This window comes from Alternaria incomplexa, assembly GCF_024043165.1.
Source record: "Alternaria incomplexa strain BMP 0042 chromosome Unknown scaffold_3, whole genome shotgun sequence".
NCBI lineage: Eukaryota > Fungi > Ascomycota > Dothideomycetes > Pleosporales > Pleosporaceae > Alternaria > Alternaria incomplexa.
Genome location: NW_026249852.1, coordinates 1,346,255 through 1,367,981, shown reverse-complemented (window position 1 = coordinate 1,367,981; position 21,727 = coordinate 1,346,255). Strand labels below are relative to the sequence as shown.

Genomic DNA, 21,727 nt, shown 5'->3' with positions numbered 1-21,727 from the left:
TGTTGAGCATCATGGTGATTGCGCTGGACGTAAGATCACACCGCTTCCAAAACGAATCCTCGAGATAGAAGGCACGCATGTTTATCTTCGCGAAAGAGTCAACAAAACAGCCATGTACGCTTGTCTGAGCCATTGCTGGGGCGCAACAGGTCCCGCAATTAGGTTGGAGAAGACGTCTTTCGCTCGTCTGAGGGAAGGTATAATTATCGATCAGCTACCGGAAACCTTCGCACACGCGGCTCAACTGTGCAAGAGGCTTGGTATTAGCTTTCTCTGGATTGATGCCTGCTGTAAGTTCTTATGTCCTGTCATCATAATGTAACGTATAGGTAACTATAGCTCGTATGTTCAGGCATCATGCAGGACAACAAAGACGACTGGGAAGAAGCAGCAGCAACGATGGCAACTATCTATGAACAGGCCCATCTTACCATTGCAGCTACAGCCGCTAGCAATAGCCGCTCTGGTCTGTTCGCGTTAGACCGGGAAAGATTTAAAGCCCAGAAATTAAGGAATTGCGAGCTATACGTACGGGAGAAACCAGACAGGTTCCCTCTCCCTAAGTTCCCTTCTAAGGGCTTTCCGCTTCTGACTAGGGCTTGGGTGTATCGAGAGCGACTCTTATCGCCACGAATGGTTCATTTTGGCAAAGATCAGGTAAGCTATAGTGCTCGCATCCTTGGGACACCCATAGTATTTGACTCACGGAACGGTACCGGGGTATCTTGAGCCGAATTGGCAGCTTAGAAACAGGAAAGATCGTCTTTTGCTCGTTTAGAGTACTATGTCGAACGACTAACTCACTATGCAGATGTATTGGCAATGCCCTACTGTATTTATGACAGAAGGCGGCTCTACTATCGAACAACGCTGGAAAACTGATAGAATTTGGGAATCCAATGACGATCCAGTCAGCCGCTGGCATCAAATAGTCACTACCTATTCCGGTTTAAAGTTGACGTACGAGAACGATCGGTTACCGGCAATTGCTGCTATAGCTGAACGAGAACTGCAATGGCGCAAAGAAGATACATACGTTGCTGGTATGTGGACAAGCAGTCTGCTTTCCGATTTGCTCTGGTACGTCCACAATGCCTCAGGTAGTCCTTTGCTGCCGCGTCTTCCAAACTCCATTCCAACGTGGTCGTGGCCGTCCTTGCGAGACAATATTCACTGGAACAGCGGATCGACCGTCCCGTCTCTGAGGCTACTTGACTTATCCTTTACTCGGGTCGGGCCGGCTCATATCGGCGAAGTCACGAATGCCAGTATCACTCTAGAGGGCCACATATGCATGACTCGACTCAAGCAGGTTCTTGAACCAGAAGTCCTGTATGGTGATTGTATGGAGATGATACGTCCCCCATGTGAGGGTAATGAAGTGAAGAAGTCGTGTGATACGTTCATGGACTTCGATTAAGCCACCGATAACCCGCCTGTCACGATTGGAGACACCTTCACCAGTATTCTGATGAAGATTTGCCCAAATTTCGGTGGCCGTTGTTTCGGGCTTGTTTTGCGAGAGTTAACCGATGGCAGCTTCAAGAGAATGGGAACTATCAATATCGAGATCGAACCAAAACGGAGGGTCGGATTGTCTGGAGAAGATGGTTGCAAGATGCTCAGCGATTACGTCGAAACACTACCCATTCGACAAGTCAAGATTATCTGAAGAGAAGGTAACAGGCGGCATACCTGTTTGGGTCAGCGACATCTCTGCGCTTCTCGAGCATTAATGACATCGTGCCACCTGAACCAACGTCATGCGAGACCCTCTACAATCACCACGAACATGCCTTATCTGGTCATTACGCGCGCCTGGAAGCGCGCGTATACCTTCAATCATGTATGATTGAGGATATGCATTCTGAGCGCTATCGATGGGCCAAGTTTCCTCGTGGGAAGGCCGCATCTTCAGCACTCGTATAAGCTTTTGCAGGTTGCATATCACTCTAGATATCCTGAGAAGTTTCCCTCTTTTGCCCGCTGGCTGTTGTCTCGGAGATCATCATGTCCAATCATGAGCAAGTTCGGCATGGTGCTGATATCGTGCACTCAGTCAGCAAGTTTGCTCTCACCTGCAGATCAGGCTTGCGATCATGTTTGCGACGATACTGCAACGAAGCCACCTTCACCTGTACTGACCAGACCCTGTAAATTCTCGCTCACCTCGACTATCGCCTTTCGCGCCCGTTATTGCCTTTAGTCCACTTTTCGCATCTTGAAACTTCTACCCTACCTCTTGCGACCTACCAAAAGCGATCGCAAAGATGGTGGAGCCAGCGGTCTTGCCGCGCAATTTAGCGTAGTAAGTTCATCGACAGGGTTCATTGGCCTGACTAACCAGTTTTGACAGTATCGACACCGCGAAGTTGAACAAGCATGTGAAGAAACTTCATGACGCGGACACCTTCACGCCGGTTATGATCGCACAGTCGCAATCGCACGCCTCCGCTCTCGCCGAGAACATCTGCTCTGATTACAAGCTTCTCAACGACACTATGATTCGACACGAACCATTGATCAGGAAGAGATGGAGCAAGAAGTCGGTCGCTCAAAGGAGTGAGATTCTGCGAGCTGCCTGCCCAACAATCGCTATGGAGCACCAACCGGACTTCGCATGGCGACACCAAAATATGCTATTTGAAGAAGGCGCTGGTCCGAAGCCCAAGGAACACGTCGACGTAATGCTTTGGCCATTCATCAACCTGGAGGATCTTACGAAGCCGAAGTCCTTGCTCATTTACCTGAACTCGAGGGCCCGCAATCTACCATGGACCTTTGCGACGGGTGAGGTTGCTTTCTCTCAGTATGGCGTCCTATGTTCCAGTTGTAAGCCGCGTGAGATGTTGGCGACTGTACACTTCATGCCCAATACCGACCCTACAGTATATGGCCAAGTTCGGAGAGTTCATGGCTGCTGTGGTCAAGTCGACGGGGAGATGATTCATTGCGATCTCATCCAAGGCTTGCAGATGTTGAAAATGCAGCAGCGCATCATGAGATTTCTGGTTTCGTGTTGCCGATACATCTTACACGACATGACAGAGGAGGAGATGCTGTCTGGACCAGTCTTGGAAGAGCCGCCAGTCTCAGAAATCCTCTTGCCAGTGGATGGCAGTCATGTCAATCTCGCCGACACCATCGCGATAGCGCCTTATATCAAGCGAGGGGATCTGGAACTTGCCAGACTTCGAGGCTACGTCAACGCGATGTACAGCGAAGCTAAGGATCATGTACTGTCTCTACGAGAAGATCCCTCCTATCTTGCGGACACAATTATCGACAATTCGGAACACAGCCGTGAGCTTATTCCGGATGCATGTGGTCGAATCGATCAATCTGTTGATACTCCAGAGTTCCTTATGGGTGTCACAAGTCACATAATCTCACAGTCATACCAGAGGCTGATAATGTGGTCCGAAGTCTCGGCAAGACTAGATCAGCTTTGCTTGCACGCCCAGAACGGTACCGCTACCAAGAGTCAGCTACAGAGTGTCCTTGATCTGGAGGCGCTACTTGAGCGCGCCCGAAGTTGCCTCTTGGGAGACGTCACTAGCACCAGTATGGCGTCACCGACGATGCGGAACTACTATGAACGCATAGTTTCTGGATCAGGAGATGGTCCATATACACAAATCGCCATCGCAGGAGGACACACACTTCCAACGGAGGGCGAAGCATGGATGCTGAGCGTGTTTCATCGTCTGCTGGCTTTCAGTCAAAACGACTCTCGGAAGAACATTAATGGCTTTGCAGAGATGTCTGGGGGTGAGAAAATCAACGTTGACATTGATCTACACGCCACATTGGACCGTCTAGACACTCTCTCACGCAAACATCAAAGCGCGCGCGCTATGCTTACAGCTCCTTTGTCGTCTCTCATCAGCCAGCTCTCCGTTGTCGAAGAGTGTCTTCATCAGATTGAGTTATGGAAGAAGTCATCGGAAATCTGGATGCTACTTTGCACATCCGGTATGAAAGCCACAGAGTCGAACAAGGGAGACTTCTCGATAAATTGGGCTTATTATATCTATGCCTATAACGTACCCGCTTATTTGGTCAACCCAGCGCGAGGAAAGCTACGCTATCCCATCGATAAGCCGCGAAACGCTCAGAACGTGAAGACAATGCGAGACTCGGAGTCAAATCTTGACAAGTTCTGGAGTTGTATCGACTCTTTCTACGAGCGCAGGACGGGTGTTGCGCAAGATGAAGTGGTACGTCGATGCCTCCTGGAAGGTGGTGAGATGCGCCGAACTGCTCCGTGGACTGGCCCAAGCGTTCCCACAGAGTGCTTCAAAAGCATCGAGTACAAAGCCATCAGCAACTACGACCACGATGTTGCACTACAGATTACCGGAACCTTCGATAAGCCGGTCACACGGGGTAGTGCCAAGCGAAAGAAGCGCTACCATGCTCCTGTGGACATCACGCCGATGACTCAAGTTCACGAGATCGGTCATCCAAGCCCCGAGAAGAAGCCCGAGAGAATCTACTGCGTCGACAAGCGTGCCCACAAGGTGTTCAAGACCCTCTTTCATGTCCCTCTTTCATGTCCCTCTTTCAGATCTTGGAGAGACACCGAAAGCGATCAAGTGGGACGACTTCAAGCGCGCTATGATTCGAGCCGGCTTCTCTGCGGAAAAACTCCAAGGCTCAGCCTGGCAGTTTACTCCTAGTGTTTCTACGGATGTCGCTCGTGGCATTCAGTTTCATGAGCCTCATCCTGATAGCAGCATCCCCTACATCATGGCTCGGCGCTTTGGCAGGAGGCTGCAGAGGGTATACGGCTGGCATGGTGGTATGTTTAAGTTGGCTTGAGCGGAAAAAGAAGCCGGGAACGGAGCAGTTGGTCAAGCGAGGGTTGCAGATCGTGCGACACATCTACACACGCGTGCAGAGGTACTTTACTTATCGTTGCGATGGTCATTCTTTTCTTTCTATTTGGTTTGTTCGTTCAGAGAAGCTTTGGTTCTACATGCATGGCTACGTTTCTCAACGTTCGAGTCTGAGACTCACACGCCGCAAAGAATGCGCACAGGCTTTCCAAAGTTCATCATCACATTTACGTCGAGGTTCAGCATCGGACCACTACTACGTAGCAAATCCAAAGTTTCATTATAGCTTCCATCTTGTGTGAAGAGCCTTAGCATCAGTTTAATGGAGCATTTCTCCTATAAACCGTGTCCGACCTTTCAATAATCACATGCCCGTCGTACCTTCTTTCATAGTACCACCATCTGTCTGGATGCACTGCAACCTCATGCGCGCCAATCGCCATATTCCCAAGACAAAGCTCTTCGATATCCTGCTTTAGCTGTGCATCATTCGAGTTCTCACTGGGCAGCCGCAGGCTACGGATGTGTCTGGCTGGAACTTCACCAGGCCTGCTCAAATCGAGGACGTAACTCGCCGCCTAGAGGAGGAGCTTGGCCGCGGGATGATGACCTGACGACGCCGAAGGAGCATTGCTAAGGTTGAAGGTGTGAAGCACACCGCGGACTGTTCCGATCGCGCATGGAAATAAGTGATACCCTTGCTGAGAGGATGTGCAGCGCGCGTCAATGCTCACCGGTTCAGGAACCTTCTATAAGTAACTGCCGCGAGTTCCACGCCGTATCCCTCCCGTCGATCATCCTCGATCGTCCACTCAACCCAAAACGCCTCTTGCGATATCACCCCAATCTCCCGGGATACATCGCATCTATAGACACGACGCTGCACCTAGCGCTTTTGATGTCTTGTCTCTTCGCTATAGTCAGAGCGACTGGCGAGACAAAAGATGTGGCCTCCCTTGACAAGCGCCATTCAAGTGGTACGTTGTGTTGCAAGCTCTCCACCTCTGACACCTGACTGGACGTCGATTTTCGGACATTGAGTTGGCGCTCCAAATCCGACGGGTGCGTTATGTCTGAGCGGCTAGAGTGCGCACGACCTTGGATGACGCGAACAATTTGACTGAGTACTGCGAACTCAATCTTGAGCTTGAAGCTATAAACAAGTGATTTGAAGGTCGTCTGTATCATGTAGAGATTCAAGAACTCCGTCGTAAGCAACGCGATATCCAGTATCAGCAGGAGTATGCTCATTGCGACGAGCTGCCACATCCACTTTCTAGCCTTTCCGTCAAAGATTACACGCATCAGCTTGCGAGTCTCCCAGAGGTAGATGCAGGATATCGAGATCTCCTGGATGGTGAACAGAGTCATTTGTATTTTCTCCATGACCATGTAGCCGCGAAGGTATCGCTCTGGGTGATTGGTGAATAACCGTAGATTCAGGACTACGGTCGGCACGCAAAGGCATACTGCTGAAACAACGATGACCCAAAAGATGAATCGCAGAAGCCTGAGGTTCGGCGATATCAAGTGTAAGCGCGAGTACAGAACCATGGATTGTCCGGGTACCATCAATATCCATCCGATTGTAAGGAGGGTATTGTAAATTCGAGGGTCATGCGCAACGCTGTTTTGTTTCATCCATGCTCCTGGAGACTGAGTTAGCCATCACCACTGCCAGTCTAGAAGTTTATGCCTACCTGTCGCATACGGCACAATGCTGAGTGTGTTAACTATCAAACTCCAGAAGTATAGACCAGTGTACCGTCTGAATACGACGAAGATGAGGATGATGAGTTCAATCGAGTTGTACCACGCGATGGCTGTGAATGCTGTCATTGCCCGAGGAAGAACGCGATTAGTGCCGAACACGTCGAAGTTGGCGCCGGTGATGCCGTTGGCATTGGTGACGTTCACCATCTTGTCGAGATTGCTATGCAACTAGACTTGAAGCTTTGATTGAGTGTTCCACACACCACATTATACTTCGTAGATGATAAGCCCCGACGTCTCCATTGACCGCACGGAGTGTGTGATATTGAAGCCACCGGCGCAATGTAAGCATGTGTAAGCATCGTCGGATCTGGTCTAGCGTCACCGCATACCGCTATTTTTGTGTTACGTGTTGGCCATGTATGGCTGCCAACACCAGATAGGTCAGAAAAGGCGCGCGAATCGATACTGTGTATCGGAGTACTAGATCGTGAAGATACCGTGCTGTGCTGGCTGACACATCGACGTGGCTGCTGCGTGGAGATGGAAGCGAACACCTACCAGCCTATGCTGCACCCCGAAACGCTATGTATAGCCTCTCGAGTCCATCTTTCACAGGAAGTCCGAACTGAAGTTAGACGATAGACAAATAGATCAAACCCTATCATTGGGATTATGTAGACTTTGCGAAGCTACCTAGGTATACTGATGATCATTGTGGGGCGGGGTAAAGGATGCTGTAGTAAAGCAGCGTTGGAAGCAAGACGCGGTGGCCAAAGATTCTGCGAGGATACGCGGATAGGGTGATTGTGTCCAAATGGAAGCGCGCTTGGTCGTTTACTCGCGTTGTAGGTCGACGTGCATCGCGATGGACAGTGGGATGAGGGTCGCGTCGCGTCGCGCGTCAGGTCCGGACGCATGATTACTCAGATATGACGTAATACTCGATCCATAACGAAACTCCAACGCGTCTCTCCAGCCACCCCATCTCAAACATCTTTCACGCGACGACGCCATCTCCAGGTCCTACAATTTCTTGCCGCTGTTTCCGTCTTGAGAACGTCTGAATGATCGAGTTAACGTAAACGAAGTGACAATGGGTCGCACGCGTCGTCTTTTAGCACGTATTGTCCGGCATCGGGAGAGAAAGGGCATGATGCCGATGGGTCACTGTTGAGAGTCCAAGCCCAGATATCTTGATCGAAGTGCTTGAAATCCTAGCTGCCTGGCTACAATTATCCCTAAGCCACCCATACGCAGGTGTGTGAGCGGGAAGTTTCTAATTGTCCTGTTCATCTTTACACATCACCAGTCTCATTCCATGTCATCTGCGGATCGTGTCTTCAAAGGCTATCGCACCTTCTTTTGTATTCCAGCGCGTCGGCAATCAGATCAAGAATAGTAGCATGTTTTCTACCGTCCTACGAGCTACAAATCGGCGTCGTCACTATCTCTACTACAAGGTTATCCTTTGATCATCTCAGGGCTGCCTGGAAAGGGCAAAGACGCGATCCTCGAGCGCTGTTCCGCCTGTGAGGTGCGCAATGTATCCCAAGGCTTGACGTCAGAGAGATGTGTTTGTATCTTTCTCCTCCTCTTTCACTTTCTTGAAAGTACCGCTTTTATGGCCGCTTGTGTATGGAGACTTGCTATTGTCGATGAGAAGTTGTAGCTTCGTGTCGCACTTCTTAGAATTTCTGCGAGCGTTATCTTTGATTGGGCGTTGCTGGATCTTTACGCCTGGAATATCCTATTTGGGTAGATCACGTTCGCACGTTTTGCTATTATGACGCATTCACCTGGACTCAATCACGCATAGATATTACTGGCTCAATGAAAGTCGGTATTCAGTCGCTGCAGTCCTATAGATCCCTGTCGCACGCGATATCTTGGCCAAAGCGTCGCTCTCACGACCTTCTAGTCACAATACCCCGCTCAGTCGCATCACACCGCGAATCTGACCTACTTTCTTGCAATACTACACACATTTCTTCTGTCAGACACCTCTTTTCCTGTCGACCTGTATCTTCTTGCAATGGCTACCACCAACTCTGCCCCCGTCTTCTCATCTGACAGCCCCTTGTCCCCTCATTTGGTTGAGTATCTGGAGGCCATGGAGGAACGCATTGTTTCCCGTCTACTCGCCGCGCTCCGCCCGATGTACGAGGCTGGCGCGCTGGAACAGATGCTCGCTAAGATGATACCGGTCGTCGTTGCTTCAGTTCAGGAAGCGATGCGCGCCGAGATATCACCGGCGGACAACAACACCGTAAGTCTTGCGTCGCGTGATGAACAATCTACAGACTGACGGAAAATAGACCCCTAGGTCGAGACTTCGCAAGGCTTCTCGCAACCAGAGATCACGCCGCTCTGCTGTTGTCGCGCGGTCACACCTCCAGCAGTACGAGAACGTTACCGGGCAACATAAAGACGTGTTCGAGGACCTTTGTACCGACTTCAAAGTTCTGAAGCCTCACCAAACCTTCGACGAGTACTATCTGGATGTCGCGAGCAAGAAGCCCCTGCCGTCACTTTCGAAGGCTGAAGAGCGCATCCTTCTCCATGAACCCCGCGTGGTATCCATTCTTGAGTACGCCAGTAGTACTCCTTTACCAGACATCTCCAGTGACGAGGAATCTTCCGACGATTCATCCGACGACTCGTCGCTATTCTCGTCGGTCAGCAGCTACAGCACCTTCACTACGGAGGCGTCACTGTCTCCTGAGCTTGACCAAGCCATTGACAGAGTTGAAGACTGCGCCAACTTACAAGCCGATGTCGGGGAAGACACCAGCGCTCTTGCCGAAGTCAAAGCCTGTCATGGTGCAGTCTCGGCAGAGCAATCATTCACCATTGAGCCTACAAGGGCTCCCCAGAGTAACGGCGGTACGGCAGATGCGCCTGTTACCGAATACACAAACGACGATGGCAACGACCAAAACAGTATAGTCCACGTTGCCGCCGCTGATGTACATGAGACCCAGCCCACCACTCTCCAACCGACACATTCGACAGATACCACAGACCGCGATGTCAGTACTAGTGGGCTGTTAACCATCCTTGGAGCAGCATCGCAAACCGAAGCGATGGAAGTCTGCATCCCAGAACTTAATCATTCTCGTCCGGTCGACTCTCAAAACATGCGGGCAGAGTTTAGCCACACCATGGACGGGATAGAGTCACCGCCAGCTTCTCGCGATATCTCCAGCGTGGTACAAGATGACATGGACGATGTCCAAGTCACTAGCCGCGTGGATACCGAGGAGCAGAACATGGTCGACGCGCCCCCGCCTGAGAGCACTACTGAATCACGAGCGAGAATCAGGGCCCAAGCAAACACAAGAAACCACTGGTCGAACGGCAAAGCCGAATTTCTACTAGCACTATTTCCTAATCTTCACGTCATCCTGAAACAAGCACTTCCACAGATGGTGCAAGAGAAGCAGCAAAACCGAATTCGGGACGAGATCTTCGACTATATCGGCGGAGCAGAGTCTGCGAGAGGGCTGGCCAATGACCTCGACTTCGCCATGAAGAACAGCTTGATGACTAATGCAGCATACAACAGGGTGAAAGAATATGCCCAAAAGGTTGCTAAAAGCAATCATTTTGGCGCCTCCCAAACTGCTGCCAGCAGTATCGCGCAGTCAGCTAGTCTCCCCGCTCCTCCTGAGACTTCGATCAAAGACCAATTCATCGGACTGCTGATCGAAGCGCGCAGAAAGATGATGAACAAGAACGAGCAAAACAAACTCAATTCTGCCTCAGACATGTTCGAAGGCCAGTTTAACATCTCATTTGAGAAATCATCAGACATCGAAGTCATGATGGATTATCTCACCAAACAACCCCGGTTCCAAGCTTGCGACAGCAACTGCAAGCCTATGATAGACGTCGAAAAGACCGTCGAAATCATCCAAGCTCTCGTAGAAGACGTGAGCCCTCGTGGCAGCGAAGAGATTGTCTGGAGGTGTATGGAAGCCTTGGCCGCTCGAGACGTTAAGGTAGAGAAAGACTCATATGGAACAATACGCCGCACCCATCGCCAGGAACCTCTCGAACTTCTCTTCCAAAGCATCTCAGACTGCAATCTTAAATTGAAGATTGCGGAGAATGGTGATGGCGGCCTGACCTGGGACGAAATGAAAGATCTTGCGATGGCGGAGGAGCGCCATTACTTCGAGAAGAACAGCCGCTGGAGGGTCAGATTGAATAATCAGAAACAGTACGAGAAGTACATGAAGGATACGGAGATGTATTGGAGTGACCTGAGCAACATGGGAAAATCGATCGCCGAGCGGAGGGCTGATCAGAACCTAGCTGTGGGGCAAGCGACTGCTTCGGCTCAGGCTGATGGGGCTGGAGCGGCGGTCCTTTCCAAGAGCAAGCGCAGCCTTGCCAACATCCCGCACGATGACAACGAGCAAGTCCAGAAGCGGTTGCGAGAAGAGCCCGCTGAGCCTACTGAAGAGCAGGAGCGTACTGCAATGAGGAAGAGGGATGCACGAGGGCCTGCTGACTCTGAGAGCAGCGAGCGCGTAAAACGGAGTCGTGACTGAGTTCTTGGTATCAAGGCAGTATCTCTCCACGGATGTATTCTATTTTGGTTGGCGTTCCTGTTTCTAGTGCTTCTCGCGCAGTTCATGGGTTGGGACGTGTCTTCGGACGAGGACGTCCTTTTTGCTTAGCTTTGTTTCCTTGTTTTCCGTGTTTGTGTTCGATCACAGATACCACAGCGAATGAGAATTGGACATAGCCACAGTAACGACGTATTGTGATGCATTATGAGAGCTAACTGATCTTCTACCTCTACTCATGAGGTCTAATACACTGCTTGTAACCTTCATGTCTCCCTGGATACTGCATAAATTGTTCTAGCGACCTTTGTCATGCTCTCCCAATCGCCTGTTGGGCCACGTCGTCATCTGCGTCTGGTCCATCGGCATCGGCATACGCTCCCAATGAAACCTCCTTCGATCTCATATCACATCTAGTCATCTGTCACAATGTCTGCTACCGTCTTCGGAGTGCGCCATCCATCATCATCTGCTCCAAGCCCGTCGTCATGTCCGTTCACCTCCGTATGGAGTCTCGACCGTCCAGGACCCCCTAGAGCTCAACCAAAAATCCCTGACATGGGAAAGGACGAGTTCCTCGTCTGTATGCGGGTCGGCTACCTCTTGACTGGGAACTGTCCGTGGGTTGTTGATCTGCGCTATATGATGAAAGCGAACTACCCTCTCACAGTAGTCTCTCGAGATGTTGTCGCTGTCTAACTCCAGGTAATCGTCATACATAACCTGAGCGTGTATTACTCGCAACAGACTCTTCACGTCTTCAACATTATAGTCGTCGTTTGACCGGAGATTGTGTTTGGTGTCTTGCGCCATGAGGACCAGCAAAAAATACAAGCCAGCTGCAAGATGGCCCCAGTCGTATAGGTCGGGCAAGTCGAACATCCAATCCTTGTCATCTTGAAAACAACAGTCTGTAATGTCAGGGCCTGAAGAGTTATGCAAGCATATTATGGCGCGCCAAAGGATCGGATCAGGGATGACCCGGCGAGGGAAGATGCGGGAGATTTTGATCATGTTTCGTGCCAGATCATTGATGGGCTGATAGCCGAAGGGTATGACTTCTTGCTCGGCATATAATGCAAGTTCAAGGGCGTTGGTCTCTCGCACCTCCTGAGCCAAAGCCTCGCGTTCTTGGTCGTGGTTCGATAGACCCAGTCCTTCAAGCAAATATCGAATGAGGCCGATGATGCGTGGGGTCCATGCGTTTTCATATGTCTCTCGGGCATCTGGCTCAAAAGCAATCGTCATTTCCTTCCACAGCACGACTAATAGCCCAGCGGCATCATGGACGTTGAGTACCCGGAGCATGTATCCCCGTATAGTTCGACGGGCTAGTTGGAAACGCTGCAGTGTCTCCTCCGCAAGTTCAGGTTCGGGATGTGCTCCGAATAGAATGCTTCTGCACTGTGGACAAGTGCCCTGGGTGCCCGACTGATTCAGCCACGCCTCCAGGCAGACCTTTCCGAACACATGTCCACATTCGCGAATCTGGTACGGCCAATGAGCGACGTCGAACGGTTCTCTACAGATGCTGCATTCGGCGAGCTCGAGCCCACGGGCGAGGAAGTCGGCGCAATCGCTGAACGTAGTAGGGGTCATTTTCGAGGAGTCTGGCGTCGGCGAAGAAATGTGGTTGAGTCGTGCGCGGGTACGCTCGCGCGTGTATCTTAGGAGGCAGATAGGGATTGCGAGAGGGTGGCAAGGGTCGCGAATGCGGGCTCTCTGTGAATGAGCACAAGATTTTGGAGCTGTATTTGTTGTTGTTAGGTCACCGGCGCCGCATATTGGCCGTCACGCGCTTCTCACGACCTAAAAAAGGCCATAGCGTGGATTAGCAAACGAAGCGATGACGTAGAGGGACAATAGTGATTGTTGTAAAGTTGTACTGATTGTAATATTGGAAAATCAAATGCTAGTACGCTGGAAATGATGAGAAAAACACAGGTATGTATGATACTGACTGAACGCCATGTATGCTATGCGACCAGCCGTTAACCTCGCAGAATGAGAATCGCTCGTATGCATAGATCTAGCTGCCGGCGTGGCCTGTAGGACCTTGGGAAGTGTCTGCAAGATGTTAGCGTTATATTCACAACCACCCTTCTCTCGATTATGATACTCACAATCCATAGTAACAAAAGCGCGGTCCACCTCGTTGAGGCCTTCTAGACAGTACTGCAGGGTCTCCGCAATGTCATGGCACTTCCTCAAGGGCGTCTCCTCTTTCATGAGCACATCGATCTCCACACAGACACCATCACCCGCATGGTAGCACTTGAGACTCTTGAAACCCTCGACGAGGGGCGAGAAGCGGTATGCCATATACATCATCTTGCGTTCCACACGGTCACTGGCCTGCTCACCGGTCAAACGGGTGACGTTCTCAAAGCAAGTGCAAGCCCAGTCGTAGATGATGAAAAGCGAAAGGCAAGCTGCGCCGAGGGGATCGAGCCACCAGACACCGACGTGGCCCCCAATGAGCGGGAACAAGAGGGAGAGCGTGTTGAAGATGACGTCTACTTCTGTTAGTCATTGCATTCGAACAGGCGAAGGAAATGAGCCTACCAGTCTTGCAGTCCTGTGCCAAGGCCTGCACCTGTGTTGTCTTGACCCTTGCGCATCCTACCCAAATGGTACCCTTGACGACGATTGTAGCGACCATGGCGAAAATGGCAGCTGGTGGCAATTGAGACACACTGTGGTCACCACTTGGCAAGAGCTTCTTGACCGATTCTTGCAGAATCTGGAGGAACGATATGACCATGAGGATGGAAAAGACCAGGATGCCGATTGGTTCGAGGCGTCGGCGGCCGATTGGGAACTTCTTTCGCAAACCCTCCACACGCCAGCTTACAAGCTTGTTGGTAGTCCAGATGATGACTGTGCAGAGCAAGTCAAGGGCGGAATCGACGAGGGATGCAATCAAGGAGAGGGAGCTGGACCAAATGGCTGCTACACCTTTGGCTGCGAGGAGAAGGATGTTTACGATTACGTTGATCTGTACTGTCAGTTTGCGAAGGCACGCTTGGGATCCGTACTTACATTAATCGCCCATCTCGCGTGCTTAGCGGACTTTGCTCGCTTGTTGCGCTCCTCCTCGGGTAGAAAAGGTTCCAAGTCCTCACCGCTGTTACCCAATGGTCCCCGGTCTTCTGCCACGCCATCGCCATCGACGTCTCGCGGGTTCATACTATCGACGATGTCGTCGGCGAGTGAGGAAACAACCATGTCGACTTCGGCCCAGTCGTCTAGGCGCTCGTTCTGCTCCTCGTAGAAACCGCGTACCTTTTTGTTCTTTATAGATTTCAGCTAAAAGTGGATGTTAGCATTTGAATGAGCGATTCGACGGTTTGCAACATACGCTCTCGTCACTCTTCCTATATATTTCGAGCGCTTCATGGTCGATGTTGTCGATCAACTTCTGTTTCATTTCATTGGCGCGGTTGTCTTTGACGGTTTGTTCAATTGCATCGCGAAATCTACGCTTCGGCTTGACGGGTGTAATCGCTCCATATCCGCTTTCCAGGTCGACGCGCTGGTACTTGCTGAACTGTTCGACGTTGTGGCGACGGTTGACATTGCCGTTGCTGTTGTCGTGGCTGTTGAGAACGTTGCGTCTGCCTCCAACCATTTTGTATGACTTTCGGGCCTTTTAGGGGCTCTGGGGTATCGTTGTGAATGGGAGTAAGGAAGAGGATGCAGGCAAGGTTTGACAAGAGAGACAAGCATACAAGAGGGAAGACGCGACGCGCTGTCAAACCCTGGCAGCCAAGGTTCCGAGACTTGGAGGGCGCCAATGCGTAATAGCGCTGGAGAGCGCATCATAAATTGGAGGCGCCATACTCGATCTGGTGGCGTCCATGCATAAGACGGAGATTCTTGGTGGTGCTTGCTCCAGCTTGCGTCGAAAGGCGATGAAAGGATGCTATGACATCACTCCCCTAGCGTCGCGTGGAGGACGCGATCTCGGCACCTCCGCGTCCACCTTCATCGCGTTGGGCGCTTGGCAGGTACCATTACTGCACATCACCCCGCAAAGCCATGCGAGCCGTCTTTTCTTTCGGGTTAGATGCAGCTGTTCCTTCTATTCGCACCGTGGAAGTTGCTCTTTCAAAAGGAATATCGATAGAGGCATGTCAAGAAGCGGTGCATTGACGTCACGTCTAAAACCGGATGGCCATCAACACCAACGCCGTTGAAACACGTTCCGGCCATCGAGTGTGCCGCTTAGCCGGAAGGCCCGAACCATACATTCGGTATACTTACCTGGAACAACACTCCAGGCACAGTAAAAACGACATTCGCTCCATTTGATGGGAAACTTTTATCTCACCCATGAGTTCGCTTTCCGGATAAAACCCGTATAGATCTGTCCGGCGCGGACCTACCTCGGCAGTCTTCAAGGGTCACATGACGCAGCTCTTCAACCACGCCTGGGTCACGTGAGACATCATTCGTCCCCGGGGCCGCATTGGACCATCGTCGAACGCTCCGGGTCCTGTTGTCTTCTCGTCGTTGCTTTGCGATAACATCGACATGCTAGGGCGTCGTCTGACAGTGCAGAAGTTGCCCAGACAGCCACAGCCAAGCAGCAATGGAACCGCCGGCCCTTGAGCCGCTTTACATAAGCAAGCCCCGCAAGTAATAGGCGTCGTATTCTCCGTATTGAGTTTGATAGGAGAGATGAAGCTCGCCAAGTGAAGCCGAGCACTTACGCGGGACGACGAACAAAACCAGACCTGTCTGCCACTGCACACCACATGTCCTGAGCGTCAGCAACAGCCCACCATGGCAACATCAGCAGCAAACGTCGGCCGCCCAAATAACAATGCGCTACTGGCTCTCATGGCGGCGTTGGCCGCGCTCGGGTTCTATACGATGCGCATCACGACCGCGATGAACGACGTTCCTGTGGGCTTTCTAGAAACAGCAGCGTCGGGCGTTTTCCCAAATGGTGTGCCTATCAAGAAGAACTACACGGGCATCCATTTGGTGGACGAAGGTCTATCTTTCCTGGTGGCTGCCTTCCTAGCCGGCCCGATGCGATGGAACGAGCCATATTATTGGCAACAACTCTACTTCCTTATCCAAATCACGGCCCTTGTCACGATCAACAATGTTGAGGCGTACCGGCAGCGAAATCAGAATAGTTGGCTGAAATAGTAAGTCTGCAAATGTAGGATTTGGCGAAACCGGAGGTAGCTGACATTATACAGTATTTCCATCTGGGCCTTCGTCTATCAGAACGTTGGAGCAGCTTGCATCGTCACTATCTGGTGGCTAGTCCTCCATCGCGTCTCGCAGCCCAAAGCCTACTTTGAGAGCGGACGCACTGTCCCGTTGCCTTACGCGCGCGTTATCCTACCGGGCGTTTTCCTGTTCTACGTTGTGCCTACGGTCGCATTGTTCCTTCCCGACCAAAGCGCAGACAGGATGCAAAAGCTCTTAGCATTCTGGCAATTCACACCCATTCTTACCGGCATCCCCATGTGGCTCGTCTCTCTCTCTGGTACCTCGACGACCGTTACCGCAAGCAACAGGAATGCCGATGTTCGACATCTCAAAGTCCTCTACGCTCTGCTTTTCGTTCTTTGTGTAGCGACTCATTGGTACGCCATCCGTGGCATTTCCCTATCGACAGACCCTGATGTTACGTACGCCCGCGTTTTCTTACCCAGTACCTATACCTGGAAGAGGAACGCTGATTGGGGTTTGCTGTTCATCTTCCAGTGGGACTGGCTCATCATCGGACTAATGTACATTATCCCGTCGTGGGTCGCGGTGTGCGATGTGCAGCGGATGAGGAACGGAGAGGCTACGCTCGAAAACATCTTCGAGAGCTTTCTTGTTATTGCGGCACTGACAGGTGGTGGTGGCCCGGGCGCGACGCTTGCCGCTGTCTGGTTCTGGCGAGAGGCTGCACTGGCGGACATTGAGATTGCATCGGGGGCGAAGAAGGTGCAGTAACTGCGGAAATCGAAAGACAGTTGCTAGGAAGATCAGGAGGCATTATCGATTAGGGGTCACTAGTGACGACGAGCAGAGTAACCACCAAGCCTATAGCTAGCAGTAATTCAACAAGCATCCTAACCACCTGTATCACCAATGCCAATATCGGCTGCTATTCATTCTCAGAACGTCCTGCCATCTCATCCATAACCCCAATCATCCCTCTTGCCAATCTCATTGTCCTCAACACCAGCACCTACGATTGTTCGTCTAAGTTTAGCGCTAACAACGCGGCTTCTAGCTCGTCCGGGGACTCAAGCGCTCCCGTTTGCACCAAGTCCCTCCAGCTTTCAACCCTATCAACGATAGCAAGCAACCGTTCGTCTGACACCTGTACATCTAAAGGGGTTACAGGTGCGACGTCTTGTTGCAGCATGGTGTACAGTTGCTGCAATAGTGATGGATGCTCGTTCCCGTTGTTGGTTTCCTGTACCAAGGCACGAACAAGTCCGTTGACAATCTTTGACACATGGGCTTGTGTTTGCGCTGCTTGTGTTGACGACATACGTGGCAAAATTTCTTCAAGTAGCACTTGTGCTATCTCTCCAAGCGCAGTCGTGGTTCGGCCTATGATTCGGGAGATATCGTCGGGTGAGAGTGGTGTAGACATCGCGCTGGTCGATGACATGGTAGATAATAGTTGGTGGTGACCATGATGTGTTATTATATATCCGCGTGAAAGACTTTTGTTTGCTTAACAAAGCGATCAAAGGGATGGGTGGAAGGTTCTTATCACTAGGTACAAATTCCATCCCACCTCAGCATGTGATCAGCAGAGTGGGGTCTGCTGGCAGGATTGTAACTAATAACTAGGAACAAGACATTCACCCAGGTGCTTTCAATTCTAGACGTTGGAGCTAAAAACTTGCAAACCCTTGACGAATTATCTTCATCGTTGAAAGACCTCATGGTCGAGACAATAGCGTAGAGTGCGCTTCCTTCACATCTCTCAACAGCGGTGACTGCAGAACCTTCTCCCAATCGTCATTGAGGACATTCTGCAAAGTAGCAACGCCAATATCAACGAGCGACCTAGTCTCTTCCGGATCAGACCACGCAATTCTAGTCGGCCAGAATGCAATGTGAACTGCCCAATGCACCACCATCCTCGTCAGCCACGCCTTGCCGAGCACCTCTGCGTGCCCACGAGCTGTGATATATGCATTCAAGAACGCACTGAGCAATCCTCTACCACCTCGAAAGCGATCAAGAAGAAATGCCTCGGCAGCGAACTGACCGACATCCGTTGCGCTGGTACCACGACGCACTATCTCCCAATCCACGACGGTCAGCTCAACCAGCTGCAACTCAAGGTCTCGGACGAGGATGTTTCCAGGCCAGAAGTCGCCATGGCAGATGCACTCGTCGTCTGTTGCGAGTAGACTGCCGAACTTTTCGTTGACAAAATCGGCAAGCTGGGGGTCGTGACCAAACTGCGTCAATGCGGTGTGCAGATCGTTGTACGAGTAACGGTACACGCTGACAGCAATGGGATTGTTATTGCTGTCCGCAGCCTGATCTGGTGAGGCGAGCGAGAAATTCCTTGCTGCAGTATGCAGTGCAGTGAGCCATCTGGCAAGCTGCTCTCCAATCGACGACATATCGAGCTTCGGGTCCGTATAAGCGTCCTTCAGGTTACGGCGACCGCCATCCTCGATTTGGAGTAGCTTTTCCGATCGGTCATAGTGCAACAACTTCGCCGCGTGTACGTGCGAGTTGATAGGGCTCGTGGGTAGAGGGCTCTTCGTGGAAGATAGTGCTTCTAGAATCCGGACCTCATAATCCATGCGGGCGGGATCGAGTGCAAAGTCCTTGTTGAGTTTCAGAACAGGCTCTGCATGTTTGAAGATGCTCGTGGAGCCGTCGTGCTTCGTGACGCGGAAGACGTAATTTGCATTGCCTCCTGAGAGGAGCTGAACGCTAGCTGCTGGGAATTGGTTCGCTTCGAGGTATTGCTGAAGGCCTTCTTCATTAGTAAGATCGTAGGGATCCATGCTGGTAAGCTGATATCGCTACACTGTGTTGACCGACGTATGTGGTGCGGAGCCTTTGGAAGCCTGAGAGGTGGCTGGGAAGCACAATGAGGCAGCCACGGCGCCTTTTGTACATCATCGCTGCACGGTATTCCGATATTGAAAGTCGTTATGGGAGTGCAAACCTGTGAGGCCGTGCGCAGTAGCGACATGATACAAAATGAGTCATTTTGCAAGAGCTGTCCAGTGAAGGACCTCCTGGGCATCGACGGGCCAGATGCACCCACCAAACCTTCCAGGTTAGAAGTGGGGACTTGCGAGCTAGGCTCAGAACGGGCTAGCCTCTGTTCGCCGCTGCTTCCACCCCTTGAGGCATCCATTTTACCCCGCTTGAGACAATACATCCATCAAAGTGGCACCCATTATTACTACAGAAACGCACGGGGAAGAACATCCGCTATCTCATCTGATTCCGTCTTACTCATTTTGGCTTCTCTTCTTTTGCTGCGCTTGCTTAGATTGTGCATCGTCGTCCCCTCCCCAGTCGCTCGACCTGCGAGCGCTTCTGCGCGATGGAGACGCTCTATCCGACGCGTTTATCGAATGGTCAGATGCGCCTGCTACACATACTACCCTCTCAAACCCTCGAGTCCCCGATCTCATGCGAGCTTCGCCAGTACGAGGTCGACGATAATCCCGCATATGAAGCACTCTCCTACTGCTGGGGCGACTCAAACGACCGACGTGAGATCCTCTGTAACGGTACAACGCACGTGGTGACGGCGAGCCTCTACGATGCGCTTGTGAAGTTGCGGCTGACAAATGAGGTGCGCATTGTCTGGGCAGATGCACTGTGCATCGCTCAGTCTGACGATGAAGAGAAGAGTTCGCAGGTCCGTCGCATGGATTTGATATACCTTCGCGCCAAACGCGTCGTTGTTTGGCTTGGCAACGACGAGGATGAGCACGCCTCAAAGGTTAAGCGTTTTTTCGAATCTTTGGAACTGATCGATGGTGATCCGGAGGATTACGATTCCAATTGGCGCTTACCAGACGCAGGCGCAGCTTTTGGCGCTTCCTTACCATGGTATTCACTGCAAGCCTTTTTTTCTAATCCTTGGTTTCGTCGCATGTGATGTATACAAGAGTTCAGACTGGCAACTAATTTGGCATACTACTGGGGAACCGAAGAACTCTCGAAGTATACTGCATTACGTCTAGCGAGCTGGCACATGAATCGTAGTCGACATTCAGGACCGGTCTTCATTACAACCTCCGTGACTTATCCCTGGAAAATGAACGGTCCACTGTCGTCGGACAAATGTCGTCTTTTACAAGCTCTCAGCACTTACAGGCGTTGGCATGCTACGGACCCTCGAGACAAGGTGTATGGTATACTAGGGCTGAGAGAGCTAGGCGACGAAAGGACCATTATTCCCATTGATTACGAAAAGTCTGTCGCAGAGGTTTTCCACGACGCTGCCACAGCAATTATTAGATGGACTAGCGATCTTGCAATCTTTGGCCACGTCTACCAAGATGTGGACTACGACGGCCATCCAGAATACGAGTCTTGGGTTCCCCAATGGAATCAGTGGCAGTCTGTATCACATGATCAGATGATGGGCGGGCTGTCCCCTACGTCCAGCGCATACGGAACATATGAGTTTACTGCGCCGAACGAGGGTATCACACAGCCACGTAGCCGGCAAATTGTGGTATGCGGTTCAGTATATGGAACTGTTTCCTGCGCAATCATAGTGCAAGAAAGGTTTTCAGACCTCAGCTGTGTAGGTCGACTTGAAAGTACGAAGCTTATTCTGGAATACCCGGTCGATATACTTCTCGAGTACTGGCGGCAGGAGGTATCCGAAGAAGCCCCAACGGGCAGAGATCTGAGTCCCGCCATGATCTCTATGGCACGGACATTGACTGGAGGACAGGTCAGACACCAAATTAGTTACTACGAAGCGAGCGAAGAAACCGTGTCGGAATATTTACAGAGTTTCTTAGATTGGATCAGATTGCTATATGTACTTTCCAAACATGTAAGAGAAGATGGCACAATCAAGTACGATTTTTGTCAAGCTGGAACTGGTTGGAAAGTTTTTGGAGCTCTTGTGTCCCGCTTCTTCCATAAATGGGCATTGTTTCGTACCAAGGACGGATCTTATGGCCTCGGACCTGTCTGTCTACGAGAAGGAGATCTTATCGTGGCCCTAGAAGGAGCATATACGCCAGTTGCGCTACGACCACGGGGTGAGAACTATCTTCTCTTAGGCCAAGTGTACAAGGACGAGATCATGAATGGAGAATTGATCGAAGAGATAGAGAAAGGAATCCGGAAACGACAGCAATTTTGTCTCATCTAATCTACGAGGATTCAAGCAAAGAACGCAAAACAAGGATTACCATCGCCGCCCACCTCAATGCTTCCGCAAATACAAAACCGCCCACCCCAACAACCTATAAACCACAACAATCACCAGCAAATACCCCACATACTTCCCCGTATGCCCCGTTCCAAACCCATAAACCGCCAGGACCGCCTTCCCATCCACCAAACACTGCTCCTGCAACGCACTCGGATACATACACTGACACCCCCCACCCT

At 51.2% G+C, this 21,727-nt stretch overlaps 5 protein-coding genes across 5 annotated transcripts; 3 read left to right on the top strand and 2 right to left on the bottom strand.

Moving 5' to 3' along the window:
* Window positions 1–2,423: 2,423 nt before the first annotated feature.
* On the top strand, window positions 2,424–4,824 carry J4E90_002848 (uncharacterized protein; the record flags this gene model as incomplete). Its single annotated transcript, XM_051432424.1, has 2 exons — window positions 2,424–4,512; window positions 4,571–4,824. The coding sequence occupies 2 exons, from the start codon at window positions 2,424–2,426 to the stop codon at window positions 4,822–4,824; spliced, it is 2,343 nt and encodes a 780-aa protein (XP_051293846.1).
* A 3,765-nt stretch (window positions 4,825–8,589) lies between these two features.
* Window positions 8,590–11,113, top strand: J4E90_002847 (uncharacterized protein; the record flags this gene model as incomplete). The annotated part of the gene is made up of 2 exons (XM_051432423.1): window positions 8,590–8,823; window positions 8,873–11,113. The coding sequence occupies 2 exons, from the start codon at window positions 8,590–8,592 to the stop codon at window positions 11,111–11,113; spliced, it is 2,475 nt and encodes an 824-aa protein (XP_051293845.1).
* Window positions 11,114–13,160: 2,047 nt separating this feature from the next.
* J4E90_002846 (uncharacterized protein) lies at window positions 13,161–14,762 on the bottom strand (the record flags this gene model as incomplete). The annotated part of the gene is made up of 5 exons (XM_051432422.1): window positions 13,161–13,198; window positions 13,255–13,647; window positions 13,697–14,129; window positions 14,174–14,440; window positions 14,493–14,762. The coding sequence occupies 5 exons, from the start codon at window positions 14,760–14,762 to the stop codon at window positions 13,161–13,163; spliced, it is 1,401 nt and encodes a 466-aa protein (XP_051293844.1).
* Window positions 14,763–15,919: 1,157 nt separating this feature from the next.
* J4E90_002845 (uncharacterized protein) lies at window positions 15,920–17,098 on the top strand (the record flags this gene model as incomplete). Its single annotated transcript, XM_051432421.1, has 2 exons — window positions 15,920–16,257; window positions 16,348–17,098. 2 exons carry the CDS (start codon window positions 15,920–15,922, stop codon window positions 17,096–17,098), a joined length of 1,089 nt encoding a protein of 362 aa, XP_051293843.1.
* Window positions 17,099–18,045: 947 nt separating this feature from the next.
* On the bottom strand, window positions 18,046–19,134 carry J4E90_002844 (uncharacterized protein; the record flags this gene model as incomplete). Its single annotated transcript, XM_051432420.1, has 1 exon — window positions 18,046–19,134. One exon carries the CDS (start codon window positions 19,132–19,134, stop codon window positions 18,046–18,048), a length of 1,089 nt encoding a protein of 362 aa, XP_051293842.1.
* Between the last annotated feature and the right edge of the window lie 2,593 nt (window positions 19,135–21,727).